This window comes from Elephas maximus, chromosome 8 (assembly GCF_024166365.1).
Source record: "Elephas maximus indicus isolate mEleMax1 chromosome 8, mEleMax1 primary haplotype, whole genome shotgun sequence".
Taxonomy (NCBI): Eukaryota; Metazoa; Chordata; class Mammalia; order Proboscidea; family Elephantidae; genus Elephas; species Elephas maximus.
In genome coordinates this window covers 19,697,967-19,718,928 of record NC_064826.1, presented here as the reverse complement: position 1 = coordinate 19,718,928, position 20,962 = coordinate 19,697,967, and the positions used below count along the sequence as shown (strand labels likewise).

Here is a 20,962-nt window from a genome sequence, read left to right as displayed (position 1 = left end):
CAATGAAAGTGGAATCAGTGTTTATTTTCTATTAATAAAAATGAATTTTGACAAAAGCGGACTCTGGCTTCCCCTCCCCCACCACCCCTCTGAGATAAAAATTTTCAGGAGCTTTCAGAAGCACATTAAATTAAACAATATAATGAAGTCAAGCAGCTGGGGTATAGAACAGTACTTAATTTTCAAGAGCACCCAAAGCTGCACTACCATACCAAAGTTGACCACGTGTAATAAAAAGGGAAAGAAAGAACAAGAAAAAGCCACCATGCACAAGACAGGCATTTGCTTGATCTGCTGGCTTAGGGCTAAACATTGAATTTGCTGCTTCAAAAGCATCAATCTTTACAGGGGTGATTCTGGGAAACTCACGCCACTAGCTTAAGCCTGCTGACAGCGTGTACACCAGCTTCATCGTGCCCAGTAGAAACTTATCCAACAGAAGCCAAGATAACATCTACAGGTGTTCTTTCTTTGCTTCTGACAGTCACCTGCATGGTCACTCCATCTGCTAAGGCCAGCCTGGACCTTACCAGTAAATCATAGCCACCTCTGAACACACCTGAGAGAAAACAGTGAGGAAAAGCAGATTAAGAATGCCAAACAAGCTCTGAGTACTGAAATCTACCATGGTCTGCCTGCATCTCCTTCCTATTATCTTTTAGGTTGCCTTTTCTGGAGATTTGTGTTTATGGTGGGAACTGAATCCTACAAACAAATTCTAAATTTTTATATTCCCATGATACCAGGTGCATAGAAGGTATTCAGTAATACTGATTTGTAGTACGCAATCGGGGCCAGGGGAGGGGGTGGGGGCTGGGTGGCATCGGTATCTGTGGGAGAGATTTAAGTAAGTGTTTTAGGCCAAATAACATCTTAAAGGAATAACCTAAGAATCGTATGCAAATTAATTAAGCTGCTAAAACAGATTACTCATTTTGACTGGGCTTCAAATCCTAACTCATGTAGTGAGATGATGGCACAATAGCAGGACAGGAGATGCCCCCCCGGGCCCCCACATCCCTTCCTATTAAATTTTACAACAAAATGTAGGGGCGGTCTGATGGAAGATTCTTACCTGCCAGGTAGAGGGAATGGGAGTTCTTGTTCTCAGGTACTTTGTCTGACCTCTCACACGGCTGCATGCCCAGAAATGCGATGATGTTGTTGACAGCTTCTGTGTTGAGAAGATTTATGCGACAGCATTAGAAAAGCTCAGAGTAGGGATCTGCCTCCGCTCTAGTGTGTGCTGAGAGCTGGTGGTGTGTGCAGGGAGGCTGCTGGGATAGAAACTGGTCAATTCAATTAGACGATGGAGATAAGTCCTGGTCTATCAAGTGAAATGATTTATGAAGTATTTAAAGAAAAAGGGAGTCCTCCTGGAGTAACAAATACGCTGATTAAGTTTGATACAGGCAATACACTGAGAGCAAAACTGTTCTCACCTTCAAGGGTTTTGGTAGAACTGAGGGCAAAGGTCTCCTCTTTCTCAAAGGTATCTCCCACCTCTTCCCAGGCAGCGGCAAAGCTAGGCTTCAGCACCTTCTGAATGTGGTCAGACACTGTCACTTCAAGGTCTTCCAGCTGGGAGGTAACGAGTAGGGGTCAGTAAACAAGGCCCTTTTAGTAGAGAACAAAGATGGAAGGAACTAGCTGATATGGTTTTATTATTCTGTGTTACATCCTTTGTAGGGGCCTAGGAAAATTCTACTACCAAAATAGTTTAAGTTCTGTAGTCTGGAGAAACCTAACGCTGTAGGCCTCGGCAAAGGAAAGTAAGAAAATAAGGTATCTGGCAAGAGCCACGTTCAGATCAATAGCTGAAGCCCCAAGGTCCAAAGGCGTCACATCACCACACCTAACCTCTGTTCAGGCCATATGGTACCTTTTGAACGTTCACTAACAGGTCGATTTTTTTTTTTTTTTTTTTTTTAACATTTTCCCTCTAGTATGTGATGGCTTTTCAGTCCACAATCTGGCTATCTTAAAGCAGACTAAAAGTTGCTGAGCCAGAAACACACTTTAAATAAAACTGATCTCAATGAAAATTATGCAGATATTTTCATTTCTTAATTATCCCTATTACAAAGAAAAAAGGGGTGAATTTGCTTTTAATTAGTCACAAAGCAGTAAATCTCAACTCTTTAGCATGATGCAGTCCCATTACAGAGGAGGATTAGAACCAGGTCCTCAGCTGTAATCTGTGTGAGAAGGATCCAAATCCCACATGTTCATGTCGAGAGTCCTAGAAAGATGTCTTCTGAAGGCAGGAGTCACTCGGCACGCCCAGGGTCAGGAGCCACTCACCACATACTCGTCGTCATAGCCATCTTCCTCTGGAACGCCAGTGCGAGGGTCACAGTCCCGGACGGTAAACTTCATGGTGCAGCTGAAGGTGCATGCAACTGGCAGAAAGAGATAGGGAGCCTGTGTCACTGCGTATCGCGGACGCACAGGTTCCGTCAGTAGCCCAGGCGGCACCACCTGCCCCTGGCGTTGTGCTCTACATTATCGAGTTAAACAGACACAGGCCCTGTTTTCTGGGTTAGCACTTGCTTAAAAGCAGCACGCAGACTGGTCAAAAAGGCAATTTCACCAAGTACGATTTTCAAATCTTTTCACTACTATGGGTTAGAATGGTATGGGCCAAACTCGGTTTTTGTATTTTTTGTATTGGTATAAAGAAAACAGTAGGGGAGATACTTCTTGGGTTTTCTGCATGCCGGTCAAAAGGACTGGCATTGAAAAATTTGAGAATCGCTGCTCTAGGAGCTGACAGACAAGCAAAAAAACCTGATGGTAAAAAGCACCCTGATCATCAAATTAAATTTAGACTGTGGACTGACAGGGGGTCCACAGATCTCCTGAATGAACTTGTTTTATGTCAAATTTCAACCTACAGTAAGTAGATTAATAATGAGGTTCTAATATAAATAAACTTAGTGTCTTAAAATGGAAAAGCAAGTGAGCAATTGTATGCTTTAAGATGACTGGTAGAAGTAATCAGGAATGAGAATGGGGCATATTTCTAGAAAGTGAAGTCTTCATGAAAGAGACAGCATTTTCTGAAGTGTCTCAAGGAGGGAATTATTTAGCAGGCATGGATGAAGAAAACACATTTAAGTCTAGAAATGGTCTAGAAAAGGCTTGTAGGTACAATAATTACTAGAAATTAAGTTGGAAAATTACTGGGGGATAGCAAGGAGAGGAAAGAATAGACTCGAATGTAAAGACCATGAATGACAAGGTTTGGTAGTGAGATGTTCATCTGCTGAGCCTTGACTTTAAACTCCATCCATCTACCCTTCCATCCATCTACCCAAACATGTAGCAGATGCCGATACATGTTGACACTACTACATGTAAAGGTGTAAGAGAACGTGCCAGACACTTAGATAAAAAGGTGACTGAGACATGACCTCTGTCTCTAAAAGCTGATTGTCTGGGAGTTAAATAAGTGTGCATGTGTGAGATCTGTGGTATTATAACTCAGGGCCATAGGTTCATTAAAGTGTTAACAGAGTGCTGGGTAGGGGGCAGGATCACCCTTGATCAGTTTGGGAAAATCATAAAAAATCTGAAAGGATATAATAGTTTGATTAGATCTCAAAAGATGAGAAAGAGGTGTGCAAACAGAGGAAGGTACAAGAGGCAAGGGAAAGAGGCCAGATAGGCCATGAGGTAGTCCGGCAACAGTAAGAGGTATGCTAATCCATAAGTGCTGAGAAGAGAATTTGTTTAGGAACGACTTGTACAATACCTGGTATTGCAAATGAAGGTGACTAGACAATTTTTAACAGGCTTTGGCAGTCAAGAGATTGTGAAAGGTTAGAGATAAGCTAAATAAGATGATGACTAATTCAAGCCGCTGGTAGGAATCCTATGAAGAGCAGATCTAATACAGACAGCAAGTGGATTCTGTAGAGTATGTCAGAAACAGATGATAGCAGCAGGGTGATCAGGGAGTGCCTTATAGGAAAGAGTATACCTATCAAGACTACAGAATCTATCTCAATGCTGTAAAGGGATTGATGGCTTTCTGCAGGGTGAAGGTAGAATGAAGAAGAAGTTAACACAGACCCAGAATAAGTCAGATGAAGTATTAAAAAAAAAAAAAAAAAATGAAGGGAGAGATACAGAATTATGGTGGGGACAAAGGTCATGATCAAGTAAGAATGAAGAGGCAGGATAGACATTCACTGATAGAAAATTATGTGAATCCCAGATTGGTTCAGATTAAGCAGGGAGGCTACAGGTAAGGAGGAAGAGGAATAAGGAGAGAAAAATCAAGAACAATGGTGGATCATGCACTGGGGCAAACTGGTTGAATTTTATGTAGAAGTAAAGGCAGAAGACACTTACGAAGTAAGTGATACAGAGAAAAGGATTAAGGAAGTAAATAGGAATGATATTAGCAGAGAAAATGTTTCCTGAAACTTTGTGGTAAATTTTTAATTAAATGGTTTGACTGATATGAGAGGTTACAGGAATCTAAGATGAACTCTGATAAAAACCATTGGTAGCAATCTATCGATGTTGTAGCTTAGAGAGAATTACTGACATTGGGTGATGAGAAGAGACTCTTTCCATGGCAAGACAACAATACTGAATCCATTACCATAATATAAAGATGAGAGCTTCATGAAGAAAGCAAGGCAAACAACCAAAGGGAATAGGAATGCATACCCTGAATATCTATCTATACATTAAGTTTCTCAAAAAATGAGGCCTGTCTTGTGAGGACTGACTGAAAAGGGGAGAACTACTGAGAAGGCTTACGTGTAAAGAACACAGAATTAGAGAAAAGATGGCTCCTGGAAGCTCAGTAGAGAGGGACAGGTGAATTGGGCTGGAGTGCTGGATGTGCGGTGTGGCCAAGTGGGGAATTCGGTGGGGAGCTGCCAGGTCTCAACCACTGGAGGGCAGACTGTGACTAAAGAAGAAATGGGGCTATGAGGTAATTCCAGAAAGCTTTATTGAAATAATAACTAAAGAAAAGGATGTGGCCAACAGGGTGAAAGGTTAGAAAGAGGGTGAAAGGGATGGATCAGAATCTTGGGCTAACTGCAGCAGTCTAGGCAGGTCAGAACTGAACTGAAGGAATGCATGCAGTGTAGAGGGGTGGAAATCAAGGAAGACGGAAGCAGGGTGAGCAGTGAGTGCCAAGAAACAAGGCATATACCTACCCGGAGTGTGTTGAATCCATGGGAACTATATACAAATGGCAGGAGACAGGTTGAAGATAAGGTTTTTCTCTAAGGCAGGTACAGGGGGAAAAGGAGGTAAGGCACAGAAAAGCACTATAAATGCTGGCCCTCTATGAGAGGAGTCATTAAGGAATGACAGACATTAAGTCATGATGGAATAAGAAAGAAAAAAGGTTGGAAGCAAAAAGAAATTGGAAGCTAAGAAAAGGGAGTACTATGGTAGAGGACCTACAAGGTAGACCAGGTGGGGAATAAAGATCCAGAATGGAGAATCCTGTGAGAGCTCAAGACAGGCCAAATTGGTCATATTTGGGGTGTACAGGCCATATTGCAATGGGAGGTATTACAGACAGGGTGAGGAACAAGGAGGACTTGAAGAGGAAGCAGCAGTAGACTAGCTCTTGGAGAGGAATTGTTAAAGGACTTGGTTGATCGGAATGATTATAAGGAAGCTAAATTTTTTATCTAATTAAGATGAATGCCAACAAAAAGCTGTTGCTGGCAACTTTACAGATATTAGGGTTGACTTATTAGAGGGCGTGGCTGGGTAGTTTGTCCAGAGAATGAGTTATTGCTACTAGATTGGAAATGGGTGAAGATTGTGAGGGAAGTGCATCTGCAGAGAATTCTGTACCCCTTCCTTCTCCAGAGAGATGGTTAAGTGAAAGGATGACAGATAGTTAAGATACTGTATTGTGTGGTGTGCCATTAAAGTTGCTCTTATGAGTTACCCTGCCATGTAAGCACTGGCCAAAAGCGACAGGCATTTCCTAGGGAGACTTGTATGAAAAGACCACAGAGGAGGAGAGAGGAGAGAAGATGGAAGCTGGAAATTGAAAAAGGAGTGAGGATGTAGGATTTAGGCTTGGGTGCAGAATATAAGGTATGGCTAGGGAAGGGCATTAAAGAGGGCCAGAATGAGGGACAATGGAAAACGGTAGTGTATTCAGTAGAGAGATACAGTTAAGATAGACTGCAACCAAAGAAGGGGAGAGAATGTGAAGAGAAACTGGCTAAATAAAAATTGGTGTTGTGAGGGAATGCTATCGGGAATCTTTGAATGATATTTGAACCAATGAGTGTTATCAGTAGAGTGGAAAGTTAAAGAGTCTAAATGGGAAGGATCTGAGCCCTGGACCAATGGCAGGAATCCTATGAAGGTCTGAATTGAATAGAAGTGCAAATGTATTTAGAAAAGTATGGAAGAAATAGGAAGATGGAAGAAAAGAGTACTGATTCCATGGGAATGATACAAAGCTGAAAAAATAAGACGTTGTGTAGGTAAACTAGAATGAACCCTGGTGGCGTGATGATTAAGGGCTCAGTTGCTAACCAAAAGGTTGGCAGTTCCAACCTACCAGCAGCTCCGTGGGAGAAGAGACCTGGCGATCTGCTCCTGTAAAGATTTCAGCCTAGGAAACCCTATGGAGCAGTTGTCTTCTGCCATATAGGGTTGCTATGAGTCCGAATTGACTCGATGGCAAATATCAAAGGGTAACGTAGGAGTTTCTCTAGGATTAACTGAGGAAAAGAGTGGAAGAACCTGCAGAAGAGATAGGGTCATTTGAAGATTGGCAGGTAGTAATAGGAGTGATATGGCACTATACTTGTACCAAAGATCACGACTGAATAAGAAAGAGGAGAGAGACAAAACTAAGTAAAGGGAGCACTGTACAAAGAGTAGCTAAGAGTAGGTGGAGTGGCACCAGGGCAGATAACAGGAACAGAGACCCAGAATGGAAAATCCTGTAAGATCTGAGAATGGGTCTATTTGGTCAAATGTTGGGTCTTAATGCCAGGCTTTGAAAAGCAGTATATGTAATGGGAGAACACCGGCCTGAAACGTAACAGAAAGCTTTGGTGAGAGTTTTAATTAGAAGGATTAGAGGAGATGGGTTAAGATGAACCCTGATACAACCCAGGGTAGCAATCTTAAAGATACCAGGATAGATCTTTGAGTAATATGTCTGTAGAATGGATGCCTAATATTGGGAGATGAGTGGCTGGAGATCATGTTGGGAACCCAACTCGAGTAAAATCTCATTTGTTATTTCCAGGTACAGGTGGCAGATGAAAGTACTATATATAATTAAGAGGGCACACTGCCAAAGGGAGCTACAAATGAGTATCATTTCAGTGCCACATTAAAGTTACTCTCACAAGTTACTCTGTCACACGAAGATTTCCTGAAAGTTACAGACAGCTACTGGGGATAGAACCTGGTGAGGGAGTGCTATCCAGGACAAGACAGCCCACTGAAAGGAAATATAGATGGTACCTAAAAGAAGACGGGAGGTTAAAGATAAGGTAGCATATTTCTTTAGGGCTAGATAGGTAACAATGAGAAAAGGAATGGGAGAGCCATTAAAGTTGTCCCCAGATGAAAAGGGCTTATTTGAAGAATGGAAAATATTGATTGGAGGGAGAAGGCCCTGTACTTGGGCCAAAAGGCATGGAAGAAGAGAGGGACCGAAGTTATGAGAAGCACTGTATAAATCAGAAGATGATCTGAGTAGGCTGCATGGTAGTAAGACCACATGTACCACAAAGATCCCCAGAATGGGTCTAGTTTTTGAAATGTGTTGGGTATAAGGCCCAGGTACAATGACTAGTACATATAATGGGAGAGAAGAAAAGTTCTGAATAGGAATGAGAGTTAGAAGTGGACTCACTCTTGATGCCTTGGTGGGGAATTTTTAATTAAAGGGCTTGGCTGGGGGGAAAGTTTGGAGCAGTACTTAAAATGTGCTCCATCAGCACTACCTAGGAATTTGTTAGAAGCATAAATTCTTGGGCCCCACCCCAGATCTACTGAAACAGAAACTTGGGGTGAGGCCCAGCAGTTCATGTTGTAACAAGCTACAGTTTGAGAACCACTGTTTTAGATGAAGCAGATTAAAAGTAATTATGATTAAAACAAACAAACAAAAAATTTCGCTAGGAACTTGTCATGTTAGGATTAGCTGAAAATTAGAGGATCAACTGAGGAGACTTGAATGAAAGGATGGAGGTTAAAAAAGGGAAAGGGGACCAAGGAATTAGGGTAGGGTATGAAAAATAGAACTGGTAAAATGGCCAGTGGGTGGTAAGGGCATCAGAGTGCTGGAATGAGGAATCCTGGGAAGTGGGAGAGTAGGAAATTTGGTGGAGTGATTTTATGTTAATCTAGGTCACTATCAAAAAAGAGAGAGGAGAGAATGTGGCTAAATAAGAACTGAGGTTATAAGGGCGATCTGTTAAGGAAGCTTTGTGAAGAGGAAGGGGTAAGAGAGGTGAAAGGGGATGGCTCTAAATGCATCCGTCTGCAGAATCTGAACAGCAAGGGCAGAATATAAGGTGTTTGTCTACCCAGAGGAGACAGCTGAATCCATGGGAATGGTCATTCCTGAGCCAAGGAATGATCTGAATGAAGGAGGGATGTTGAAGATAGAGTTTTTATAAGGCAAAACAAAGAAAAAAAGAGTAGAACAGTGAAGTTAAAATTGCCAAAAGATGAAAAGGTATCACTCACTTAATATTGACAAGAATTGTCACTGATACTGACTGGAGGAATATGGCAGCATATGTGGGCCCAAGGTCATGATGCAGAAGGAAGAAGAGAGGTGAGAAACTAAGGGAAGACTTGTCTAAAGAGTCGAGGATTGGTTTTGCATGAGGAAAGAGAGTAGACATCATGAGGGAAGGAAACTTCAAAAAGAATATACGTCCATCACTGTGAAAGATTAAGATAAACAGAGCAAATCTCCAAAGGGAAACTGGGAAGAATGTCCTATAAGAGAGATGTTAAAGATGTACTCAGAAATTAAGGAAACATATTAGGATTTGCTGAAAGTGGAAGAAGCAACTGAGGATTTGTTCTTGGGTGCCATCGAGTCGATACTGACTCAAGCAACACTATAGGGCAAAGTAGAACTGTCCCATAGGGTTTCTAAGGCAGTAATCTTTACAGGAGCAGATCACTGAGCCTTCAAACTGCTGACCTTTTGGTTAGCAGCCAAGCATTTAACCATTGTGCCACCAGGGCTCCTTAACTGAGGATACTTGTATGAAAAATAGCAAAGAAAGAGGGAGCTGAAGATGAAGTTGGAAGCTAAATAAGGAGAAGGGGATGTATGGATCAGGCCAGGATGCAGAATAAGCAGTGTAGAAAACAACAAATAATGCAAAGGCATTAAAAGGGCCAAGGAGGAACACCAGGAAATGAGGGTTGGACACTTGTCAGAGCTGTGTATTAACAAGGAGAGAGAGAGTGAGGAAAGAATGTGGCAGAGTAATAATAGGGATTCGAGGTTTTGCTGTCCAGGAAGCTTTGCTGGAAAAACATCTGAGGTTATGGGTATGTTGTCAATAGAGTAAGAGATGAGAAAGTCTAAATGGGATGGACCGAAGAGGCAGGCCACTGGCAGGAATCCTATGAAAGTTTAGGTTGAACTACAGTACAAATGAATGCAGTAAAGAGTGCAGGACATGAGGGGAGATGGAGTGGGTTGAGCAGCAAGTGCCTAACACAAGGGGAGTATTTATCCAGAAGACAAAATGGAATCTGTAAGAATGACACATAGGTTGGTGGTTGAAAGATGGAGGGACACAGAAGATAAGGCAGTGCGCTTCTCTAGGGCAAAATAAGGAACAAAGAGGAAATGAATGGAAAAGCAAAGTGAAGATGCCTGCAGTTGTGAAGGGGTCATGTGAAGAACGGCAGAGAAGAGAGAATTTGTTAACTCAGTGAGGAACACTAAATGAATTAAGAAGAGTTAAGAATAGATAGAGTGGCAACAGGTAGGTCAGGTATATAATAATAAAGAAACCCAGAATGGAGAAACCTGTAAGATCTCAGACTGGATCTAGGTGGTCAAATGGATGAGAAGGCTCAATGACAATGAGTGGTGTGTATCTAATAGGAGACTTTCAGGGGCCTGGATAGGAATAGGAATTAGGGAGTAGGCTAGTTCTTGAAACCTTCATTAGAATTTTTTAATTAAAAATTTCGTTAATAGGACATTTTAAGGGAGTTTTATTAAGATGAATTCTCCTAAAAAGGCTTCACTAGTAACCTTAAAAGACGCTAGGACTGACCAGTTGGGGAGCATAGGTGAGTGGTTTGTCTGTGGAGATGATTGTGTATATTTCTTGAGGAGGGGCTAGGAATCACAGGGGAAGTAAATCTCAGGGAAAGAGTACTGTAGCATTGCTATGATAGTGACTGAAGCTGAAATGGATAGTTAATACATAGTAGGGCATGATAGAAGAAGAAGAGAGGGACTTTAATCTTAAGTGATGGGGGCATTGCATGAATTAGAGGGGGGTTCTGAGTAGTCAGAGTGGCAAAAAGGCAGGTAAGGTTTCTGGATTAAAGAGACCCAGGCTGGAGAAATCTGTCAAATCTCAGAGCTGGTCTAACTGGTTAAATGTTTATATTTAGATTGCTTAAGTGTTTACAGTGAGTAGGGTATATAATGAGAGAGAAGCAAAGGCCTAAATATGAACAGGAATCAGAAAGTAGACAAGCTTTTGAAGTCTTGGTGGAAAAAAATTTTAAAGAATATAATTTACATTTAAAAACTCTCAAAGATAGCATTATATATTTATGGATATATAAAAATTTAATGAAATTATAAAAACATGTATGAGGATAAGTATCAAATTCATGTAGCGTTTCTCTCTTGGAAGTGAGAAAAGTAAATAATTCTGGGGATTGGTACCAAGGGACTCTCAACTGTATGTGCAATATTTTATTTCTTTAAAAGAAGAACTGAAGCAAATACAGCATGAAGTTAAGATATGAAGAAGTACAGTAATGGGTATATGAATTGTTTTGGGGAGGGTGGGAATGTTTCTATTAAAAGGCTTGGTTGATATGAAAGGTTAGAGGGAGAAAATTAGGATGAATCTTAAAAAAAAGCCATTGCTAGCAACCTGAAAGACCTGGTTTGACCAGCTAGAGGGTATGGGTGAGCAGTTTATCTGTATTTGGTGGGAAATTGTTGGGTATCATAAATAAGTACACCTCAGGAGAAGAATAGTGTCCATTATATGATGAGAGATGGAAGCTGAAAATATTATAGATGTTTAATATACATGGCAATGTGAATTATCAAAGGAAATCAGGAAGAACTTGCTATAAGTGTGATATTAAAGTTTGCTCAAAATGAAAGTGTCATGTTAGAACTGGCTGTAAGAGAAGCCAGTATGATGAGATTTGTATTAAAAAAAAAAAAAAAGCAAAGAGTAGAGAAAAACTGAGGCTGGAATCTAAATAAGGAAAGGTGATACAGGATTCAGGTTGGGGTGCAGAGCATGTAGTTTTGCCAAAAGTTAAACAAGGAAGGGCATTAAAGAGGGCCAGAAGGAGGAATACTGAGATATTAGAATTGGAAGTTTAGTGAAGAGTTGTATGTTTAGCCAGATATCAGCCAAGGGAGGAAACAGAGAGGTAAGAATGTGGGTAAATAAGAATTGGGGTATGAAGCATTGCTGTCTAGAAAGTTTTGCTGGAAGAATACTTGAAGCAGTGGGTACAGTCAATAGAATGAGGGGTTAGAGAAAGATTAAACGCAACGGACTTAAACTGGGCCAGAGCAGGAGTCTTAGGAAAGTCCAGAATGGATGGAGGGTATAAACAGATTCAGTACAGAGTGTAGAAAATAAGTAAGATGGAAGAGGTTTGAATAGTGAGTGCTGGATACCAAGAGCATACATACCCAGAAGAGATGATTACATCCATGAGGATAATGTAAGCTGAAGGAAACACAGGGAGTCTGCAGCGAAACGAAAGAAATAAAGGAGTAGGGACGCAATGATCTAGTTGCTTGCAGATGGAAAGGGATTATTTGAATAATCACTGATAATGAAGGCAGAAATCACCATTGCTCCATCCTTGGGCCAAAGGTCATGATGGAAGAAAAAGAACACATAGGTGGCAATGAAAGGGGCACTGTATTAACTAGTGAGCCCTTCTGAGTAGGTGGAGTGACGACACAGCAAATCAGGTGTGAATTAAACACAGAATGGGAAAAGGGTCAGGAGTCAGAAGTACTGTGTATAGAACAGAAGAGGATCAGGTTTGCAAAAGACAGGAGCTGGGGTAGGCTGGCTCTTGAAGTTTTAGTGGAAAATTTATGACTGAGGTGACTGGTTGATAGGAAAGGTTAGAAGGAGATGGATGAAGATAACCCTTGATAAGAAGCCATTGGTGGAAACCTTAAAAACAGCGGGATTGGTCTTTTAGAAGGTATGGGTGGGTGCTGCTTCTGTAGAATGAATGACTGTTATTGGTTGGGGAATCATGATGAGGTCAGCCTTAAGGGAGTAATCCCTTATTCAATGATTTATCATAGAGTCAGGGAATTAGGGAAGACCTGCCTATAAGTGTGATGTTAAATGTGTGCTGAGAAGGTAAGGAATCATTAGGAAGAGCTGACAGTGAGAGAAGCAACTGAGAAGACTTGTATGAAGAAGTGGAAGGGAGAAGGGAGAAAGATACTGGATAGAGAAGAGCTGTACAAAGTAGGCTGGGTTTGGAATATGCAAAGTACAAAATGGCAAGTATTACAGAGGCCCAGAATGAGGAATGTAGGTATCACCAGCTATCTACTCACACTATCCAAATCCTTGTTATGTCCATGTGAAAAGTTTTATCCTTGTATCACTGTGTGCTTGGGACACCTGGTACGGTAAATCGTCATTCTTGTGCTAGCAAAAACTTTTAGTTTTCACAAAACTCTGTTTGAGATGGAATATTTTTACTGCGGTCGTATCTCAGCTCTTCTACCAGTAGCCTCACTGCCTATGCTCAAGGTTTTTAATCGTGTTGTACATAACTCCTATCATCTTCCCCACAAAATGAAGGGGACAACTGAAGCAACTCGCCAATGGTAAGTAACCACTTCCAAAAATTTTATTTGTTTACTTCATTTAAAAGTGTATATGTGTAAGTTATTTATCTTGAAAATTTTTCATTGCTCCCTGGAGTGTAAAAGAAAAGGTAATTATAGCCTTATGTTGTAGTATGGTATCATTTTGTACTGCACAAACCTGTCCACTAATGAATGAATTATGTGTTCAATAATTAGGTAACTTCTTTAAAATGTCTGATATTTATAATAGTAAGTTTTTATAATAGTATTTGAGTGATGGTTGAGAAAATCTGTTGGGCTTTCTAAAGGGAGATGGCTGAAGGTTTTTTATCTTCCCCAAATTTAATAACAATGTAAGCTTTTAATACCAAAAACTTAATCAACATACATTAAACGAAGGATAATGAAAATTGCTTGGACTTTTCAAGGAGCTGAGTCAGGAAGGTGTGGAGAAAACTGTGTGGGAAGGCAATTCTTAAAGGAAGATAGAAAGGGAGGAGATAATGTGAAAACAAAAAATTGGACATAAGAGGGATGGTGACCAGGAAAGTACCTTTGCATTAAAAGTACAGTCAATAGAAAGATTACAGTTTCAGTGACAAGAACTTGAAACAAGGAAAGATGAATAGAGAGTCTAAAGCAATTGGGCACATCATATAGGGAAGAAGAAATATAAAAATGGATTGAGATATGAATGTAGAACTAAAAGAGGCACCTAACAGGAAGATACTTGGGAATGCATAGGAATTTTACATAGTATATAGCTGGCTAATAAAGATATTCATCCAGGGCAGAACAGGAGAAACAAGAAAATGAGTGGAAAAGCAACTTTAAATTTACCTTTAAATGGGAAAGATCATGGGAAGAATGACACTGAAAAACAAGATTGGGCAGCATGACTTTGGCAAATATAATGGAATAAGGAAGAAGATAGATGATGGAGGCCAAATAGGAAGAGCCCTGTATGGATTAGACAACAATTCAGAGAAACTAAAGTAAATATAGGAGAAGTCAGCTTCAAAATAAGGAGAATCCAAAGCAATGAGGTCAGCAGAAGGAACACATAAAGAAAGGGATATAGGATTAAAATGGGCCAAAGATATGGATAGAAAAATGAGGGAAGGCAAGATGGAAGGAAGTCAGAAGAGAACTATATACATTAGAGTGGAATATTAGAGAAAGAAAAGTGGAAAAGACAGGTTGAGTTATATGTTTAAACCTGATCCCAAAATGTAGCACAGAAAAAAAGAAAGTTTGGAAATTGGTAAAGAGGGATAGAGTTGAGATGGAGAAAGAGCACAATGAAAAGAAACTGAAAATGCACATCCATATCTAGAACGGACGACTTAATATGTCAGAGAGATGGTACTGAAAAAAATATGGCAGAAGTGGGGAAATGAGGCAGGGACTCTCTTCAAGACAAGAAGAGAATAAGAGGAATAGAATAATAATGGGAAAAAAAAAGTTGCAAACAAGAGTAAAGGGGTCCCTCAGAAAATACATAAATAAGCTAATAAAATCCAGGATGATAATGGTGACAAAATAGAGGAAACTTGCATAATTAGAGTATGGATGGAGACACTAAAAAAAACTAAAGTGTGGTAAGAGGAATGCACGATGGAGCTAGTTAAACGAATGGGTAAAATAAGGACGGCTTAAATGGAAAATTTTGCCACGCTTGTCAGAGTGTGTAAATGTAAAAGGTATGGGATGACAATGCTAGAAGAGAAAAACTGGGTGCAAATAGAAGGGAAATGTAGCTAGGGAATTCAGAGAGTTTGCTTGTAAATACCTGATTTTATAGAAAAAGTGAAAGTTTTCAAACAAGCTTTTGATGAGAAATAGTTTAGAAAAGTGAGAATGGGGGGGTGGAGTAGACAAACAGTGGTGTGACAAACACACTTGAGGAAGGTCATACAGAAAAAGGAAATACGGACAACAACAAATATTTCCAGGACAAGACAGTCAAACTTACCTCAGGGAAAACACCTGGATCTTTGACTAGAATGTGTAAATTGCCACCAAGAAAATGCTAGAGGTATACAATGGGAAAGTGAAGCGTAGCGAGTAAAGGAGGCCAACTATTCACAGCAGTGATTCTTACCGAGGATTGGGGGGGTGAATTTTACCCGACGGGGGCTGCGGGCATGAACCCCTAAGGCAGGCCTATCAAAACATCTGGGGGCTGAGCGGGGTTCCGTTCAAAAACAACCCTGACAGATGAAGCTGATGGGTCACCTTGGGGCTCATGCGTCCTCGGGTGAGAATCACTGGTGGAAGGGGGACAGTGGAGAGCTGGGGAAGATGGGAAGTATGAGTAGATGATGCTTCTGAGTTGGGGAGATGGAAGCATCAAACTCAAGACTGCCAGGGGTGGGAGAGAAGTACGGAGGACGAGGAGGAGTTTGACAGCGAGCAAATGGATGTAGCCCTGAAGGCACTTAAAATGATGACTGTTGGGTTGAGACTCATGGTCAAGGGTAGTGAGGGCAAAGCAAGGTGGTGGTTAGGGGACAGAGAAGGATTGAGAAGTAAGGCTGAGAGAGAAGGGAGTGTAGACTACAGGGCAGACGGGTTGTGTGGATGTTAGGAAACAGCACAGGATGGGGTGTCCATGCTGAAGAAAAGGATAAAAGGGAGGGAAGAGAACATTGGAAGATAGCATTTTAAAAAGAAGAATGCTAAGCAGGGGAAGAAGGAAAGAGGGTTCATCAATTGTACCCAACAAGAGAGTTCTCTGCAGAGCAGGAGGGAAGGCTGAGCGTGGTTGAGTTTGGGTATGGGGTCAACCATCTGGGCAGAAGGCAAAAATGCTCTGGGGAGAGGAAAACCGTAGGAGACAATAACCTCCCTGAGAGCTCTGTCTGAACATTTTGAAATAAGGGGTCTGAAGGCAAAAATGAAAGATTATAGACAGCAAAATTTGTCAGGACCTAAATAAAACCTTAGACTGTGTCCTTAGGTACCTGAGCGTGGACTCATGGACAGAGGGTGCGGACTCAGTAGAGTCATGTTTGAAGCAAGCAGTACTCACTTGGGTTGAGCAGGATGGGGGGCGGGGCTCAAAAGGGAGCAGAAAGCAGAGAAGTCTAATGAATCCAGCCCAAAGATTCACAGGTGATAGCTGAGAAAATGTTACAGAGTTAAGGTTATGAGAGTAATTTGCTGTGCAGTAGAGTGGGAATGCAGGAGAAATGGTAACATTGGCCCCAGGAGCTAGAGGTTAGCTGAGGAGTTTGGAAAACATGGGAGAGTTTAAAGCCAAGAGGCAGTCCAAGGATGAGAAAGAGAAGGAAAAGCAGAGTATGGCGGCCTCAGGTAAGAGAGGAGAGGCTTGTTCAGAGGGTCGAAGAAAGTACTGCACCAGGAGAGACATGGCCAAGAAAGGAGAGAGGGAGTGAAAATGGAGAATAAAGAGCTCTGACCCCAAATGGGGGCAAAGTGGGTGAAAAAGACAAAGGAGGAGAAAGAGTATTACCAGAGTAAGAAGTGTGAAAGAAAGGAGAAGTGGGATGAGGTCAAAGCAGAATGGGATTGTTGAGGGTATGGCATCTTGGAAACGTTGGAGACAAGCCTGGAAATGAAAGGGGAAGCATGTCAAGGGGATTAAAGGCGGAGAAATGGTGAAAGAGAAAATGTTGCCAAAATGGCAGAAGGGAAAAGGTAGGATGGCTAGAGGTGAATTCAGACAGCCAGCGGATTTAGTAAAGCAAGTTGGAGACCAGTAAGCTGGAAATGGTGGGAGCAGTGAGGGTATGTCAACTAGGGTGTGGATATCCGTGAAAAGACTACCGAGTCCATTTACAGGCTTCGAAATTGGTAGGGGGCCTATGGGTGGATGTTTATGATGAAGCTAGTATCACTTGGAGACAAAAGGTGGCTGAAATGCCCAGGAGGATTATGCATCATTTAAGCTGCACCCAGTGTGTACAGAGCCAGCTGCAGGTAGCCAGGCATGACAGGGTGCTGGGTGGGATACAAGTAGTTCAGTGGAAGAACTGATGGAAAAGAAAGAGCACAGAAGGCATGAAAGAAGGGAGAGAATCTTCTGAATTAGCAAGCGTTTCCTAATCATCAAGGGGCCATCAAGAAAGGGAGAAAGTGGAATAGGCTATTCCCAAACTGGAACATCAGCAGATCTCAGGGGGCCACTCAGTGGCATGTATGGTATTAAGGTCTGGTTGTGGGCTATAGGAAGAGGAGACAAGGGAAAAGAAGCCCCAGGCATTCGAAGATTCAGGGCTCTTAAGGGAAAGTGGAACAAAGGGCCATAATGACCTGGGTTGAACAGAGGAAAAGAGAGAATTGCACATGACGATGCAACCTGAACAAAAACTAATAGTAGGTACGCTGAGGGATTCAGGATGGACTCTGTGGACTGAGTCCAGTATCTGGGTAGCAGAGATGTTTGCAAATCGTGGTGTGTGGCTGGAAATCAATGTTGAGGTGACATGTCATAAAGATTACCGAATCTTTGTTTCTGCTGTTCAATGGTGGTTAAAAGGATGGAGGTTTAGTGTTAAGCGGAAAAACTGTAGAACCTACTAGGGCCAGAGGGGAATCCTGGCAAACCCGAAGTGGTGAGAGAAGTACAGTTCACAAAGTTAATGTCCCTAGCAAATTGACACAGGGGGAGCAAGGAAGGTAAAAAGGGAAGTTTGTTATTGATAGTTTTCATGTAGAGGATAGCAGAGGAGGAAAAAGAGAAGAGGATGGAACGTGTTACACAAGAAAGAAGATGCTATTACAATTGGAAGGTGGTGTTTTGAGCAGGGAAGGAAGAACAAGGGGGTAACTGCAGGGTCTCATTTGGGAGAGGGTGGAAAAGTAGGATTGGCAGAGATGTGCCATGATGCACCATCAAGTTGAAATGGAGGCGAGAAGAGGCAGAGGGGGTGAAGTGAGGAAGTGGCCTGTAAAGGACTGTGTGAAAGCACCTGTGTAAACAGAAGAGCAAAGAGGAAAGAAGTACTAGAGTGGGAGAGTCCTAAGGAAAGGGCTCTAAAATGGAAGGTAGAGGGGTCAGAATCAAGGGAACATCAGAAGTTGTGAAAGGTAATGGATTCCAAAAGGGTCCTGGTGGAGCAAGAGGACAGAAAGAGTGAGTGGTGAGTGCAGGTCAAAGAAGGGAGCACAAGCCTAAGGAGGGAAGATAACTGAAGCCATTCAAACGGCAGGCAGTTAGTAGTTTAGAGGCATACGGGCCATATAGGAGAAGCAGGGTGTTAGTCCAGAGCCAAGGGGTCAAACAGAAGACACGTGTCCCTTGATGTAAGGCAGAAAGGGAGACTGAAATAATGAGAAGGTGATGGTGTCGAGAAACAGGAGCGTCACAAACTAAGGAGGAGCTACCGAGGAAGGAGCGAAATTACAGTGCTGTCAAAGTGAGGCAGGCTGGACACCCACAGGGGGAGGAAGGAGATGAGGGAGCATACCAACGGAGGAATGCTTGCAGATCTCAGATATACCCAATTTAAGGAACTCAGGTGTGCAGGCCAGCCAGCAAGGAGCAGGACTGGAAAGGAAAAGAGCAAACATCATGGAAAACAATGGGCAGGAAGGGATGGCTGCTTTTACAGCCTTGACTGGTGTTGAAAGGGTGAAAATTTCAGCCAGGCTCTTTATTACTATGGATCCGGAGGGGAAAGGTGGCTGGCAGGGACAAGGATTGGGACCAGGTTTGAGTGAGAAGGGAGGAGGGACAGGGTAGGAAAAAATCGTGCTGGGGCTGCGGGAAGAGGGGAGAGATGGGCATAACTCCAGGCACTGAGTCAAAATCTTATTTAATTAAGCTTATGAACTGATTACATGTCAAAGGTTAAGGAAGATTAATGCAGGATGAGGGAAGGCTAGGGAGGACTACTGAACCCACGAAGAGGAAAAGGAGCGCAGCTCCGGGAAAGTGGAAAGTCCTTGTCTGGTTGGCAAAATATATAGAGAAACTTGAGGACCAAAGGCGGAAGGCTCTGCAATGCCACCTTGCCATTTACACTCAAAAAAGGCAGGTTCAGGATGGACAATAATAAGTACTGGGTAGCACCAACTGGTGCCAGAGATACTGACAGAATGCCTAAGAGTAATAATGGTTGGGAGGTGGAGATTGAAAGCAACAATTCTTTAATGAAGAGTGTGGTTCAGAACACATGGTGTGTCCACAAGTCAATATGGAAGGGAATAAGGTGATTCCAAAAGGAGATGGGCAGTCTCATAGCAGAGTGGGGAAAATGCTGAGATCTTTGAATGGGACCTGTAAATTGCAACCACAAGAAACAAAGGGTAAGTGAAGCACAGGGAATAAAGGTGGCCCTCCTCCACAGCAGTGATTCTTACCGGGGATGGGGGGTGTGAATTTCACCTGAGGGGGGCTGTGGGCATGGACCCCTAAGGCAGGCCTATCAAAACATCTGGGGGCCGAGCAGGGTTCCGCTCAAAAACAACCCTGACAGATGAAGCTGATGGGCCACCTTGGGGGGTCATGCGTCCTTGGGTGAGAATCACTGGTGGAAGGGGGACAGTGGAGAGCTGGTTGATTCTGAGCTGGGGAGAGATGGAGGCATCAGACTCAAGACAGTCAGGGGTGGGAGTGAAGTACTGAGGGTGAGAAGGAGTTTGACAGCGAGCAAATGGATGTAGCCGTGAAGGCACTTAAAATGATGACTGTTGGGTTGGGACTCATGGTCAAGTGTAGGGAGGGTAAATGAAGGTGGTGGTCAGACGATAGAGAAGGACTGAGAAGTAAGGCTGAGACAGAAGAGAGCTGCAACTACAGGGCAGATGGGTTATATGGATGTTAGGAAACAACACTGGATGGGGCATCCATGCTGAAGGAAGGGGTAAAAGAGAGGGAAGACAACATTGAAAGAGAGGATTTTGAAAAGAGGAGTGTTAGGTAGAGGAAGAAGAAAGAGGGTTGGTCCACTGTACCCAGCCTGAGAGCTCTCTGCAGAGCAGGAAGGAGGGCCGAAAGTGTTTCAGTTTAGTAAGGGGTTAAGCACCTGGGCAGGAGGCAAAAATGCTCTGGGGAAAGGAAAAGGTAGGAGATCCACAGGAAGAACTTCCCTGAGAGCGTTGCCTGAATATTTTGAAAGAAGAGGTCTGACTGCAAAAATGAACGAGTATACACAGTAAAAATTCTAGGGACCTGAATAAAACCAGAGACTATTCACGAGGGACTTGAGCATGGGTTCAGGGGCAGAGCATGTGGTTTCAGCACAGTATGTCTGAAGCAAGGTGTACTGAATTGTGCTGAGCAGCGTATGGGGGGTTCAAGAAGGGATGAGAGAGCAGAGAGTTCTAATGAATCCAGCTCAGCTCAATGATTCAGAGATGGTAGCTGAGAAAATAACACAGGGTTAAGGTTTGAAACTAATTTGTTGTGCGATAGAGCGGGAATGCAGGAGAGATGGTAACATTGCCCCCAGGAGTTAGAGATCAGGTGAAGAGTTTGGAAACATGGGAGAGAGTGTGATAGCTGAGAGCTGGTCCACGGATGAGAAGGAGAAGGAAGAGTAGACGTGGCATATCAGGTAAGAGAGGAAAGACTCATTCAGATGTTCCAGGAATGTACTGCATCAGGAGATGCATTACCAAGAAAGCAGAGAGGGAGTGAAAATGCAGAATCCAAGAACTTTCCCCCCAAAAGGGACAAAGTGAGTAAGAAGGACCAAGGAGGAGAAAGAATATTATGGTGAGTAAGAAGTGTGAAAGTAACGAGAAGTGGGATGAGGTCAAAGTAGAATGGGGTTGTTGAGGATGTGGCACCTTGGAGACGCTGTAGACAAACATGGAAATGAAAGCGGAAGCATGTCAAGGGGATGAAAGTTGGGAGAGATGGTGTAAGAGAAAATGACTGTTCTAAAATGGCAGAAGGGGGAATGCAGGATGGCTAGGGGTGAATTCAGA

At 42.5% G+C, this 20,962-nt stretch overlaps 1 protein-coding gene across 1 annotated transcript in view; it reads right to left on the bottom strand.

Annotated features, from left to right (window-relative positions):
- Positions 1–122: 122 nt before the first annotated feature.
- Positions 123–20,962, bottom strand: part of COPG2 (COPI coat complex subunit gamma 2) — a 572,624-nt gene continuing 551,784 nt past the window's right edge. The window contains exons 21-24 of the mRNA XM_049894309.1: positions 2,305–2,402; positions 1,443–1,581; positions 1,076–1,174; positions 123–559 (exon numbers count right to left, since the gene is read on the bottom strand). Of these exons, the coding sequence (XP_049750266.1) occupies positions 429–559; positions 1,076–1,174; positions 1,443–1,581; positions 2,305–2,402 (467 nt within the window). The 3' untranslated portion in view covers positions 123–428. The remainder of the gene's footprint in view (positions 560–1,075; positions 1,175–1,442; positions 1,582–2,304; positions 2,403–20,962) is intronic.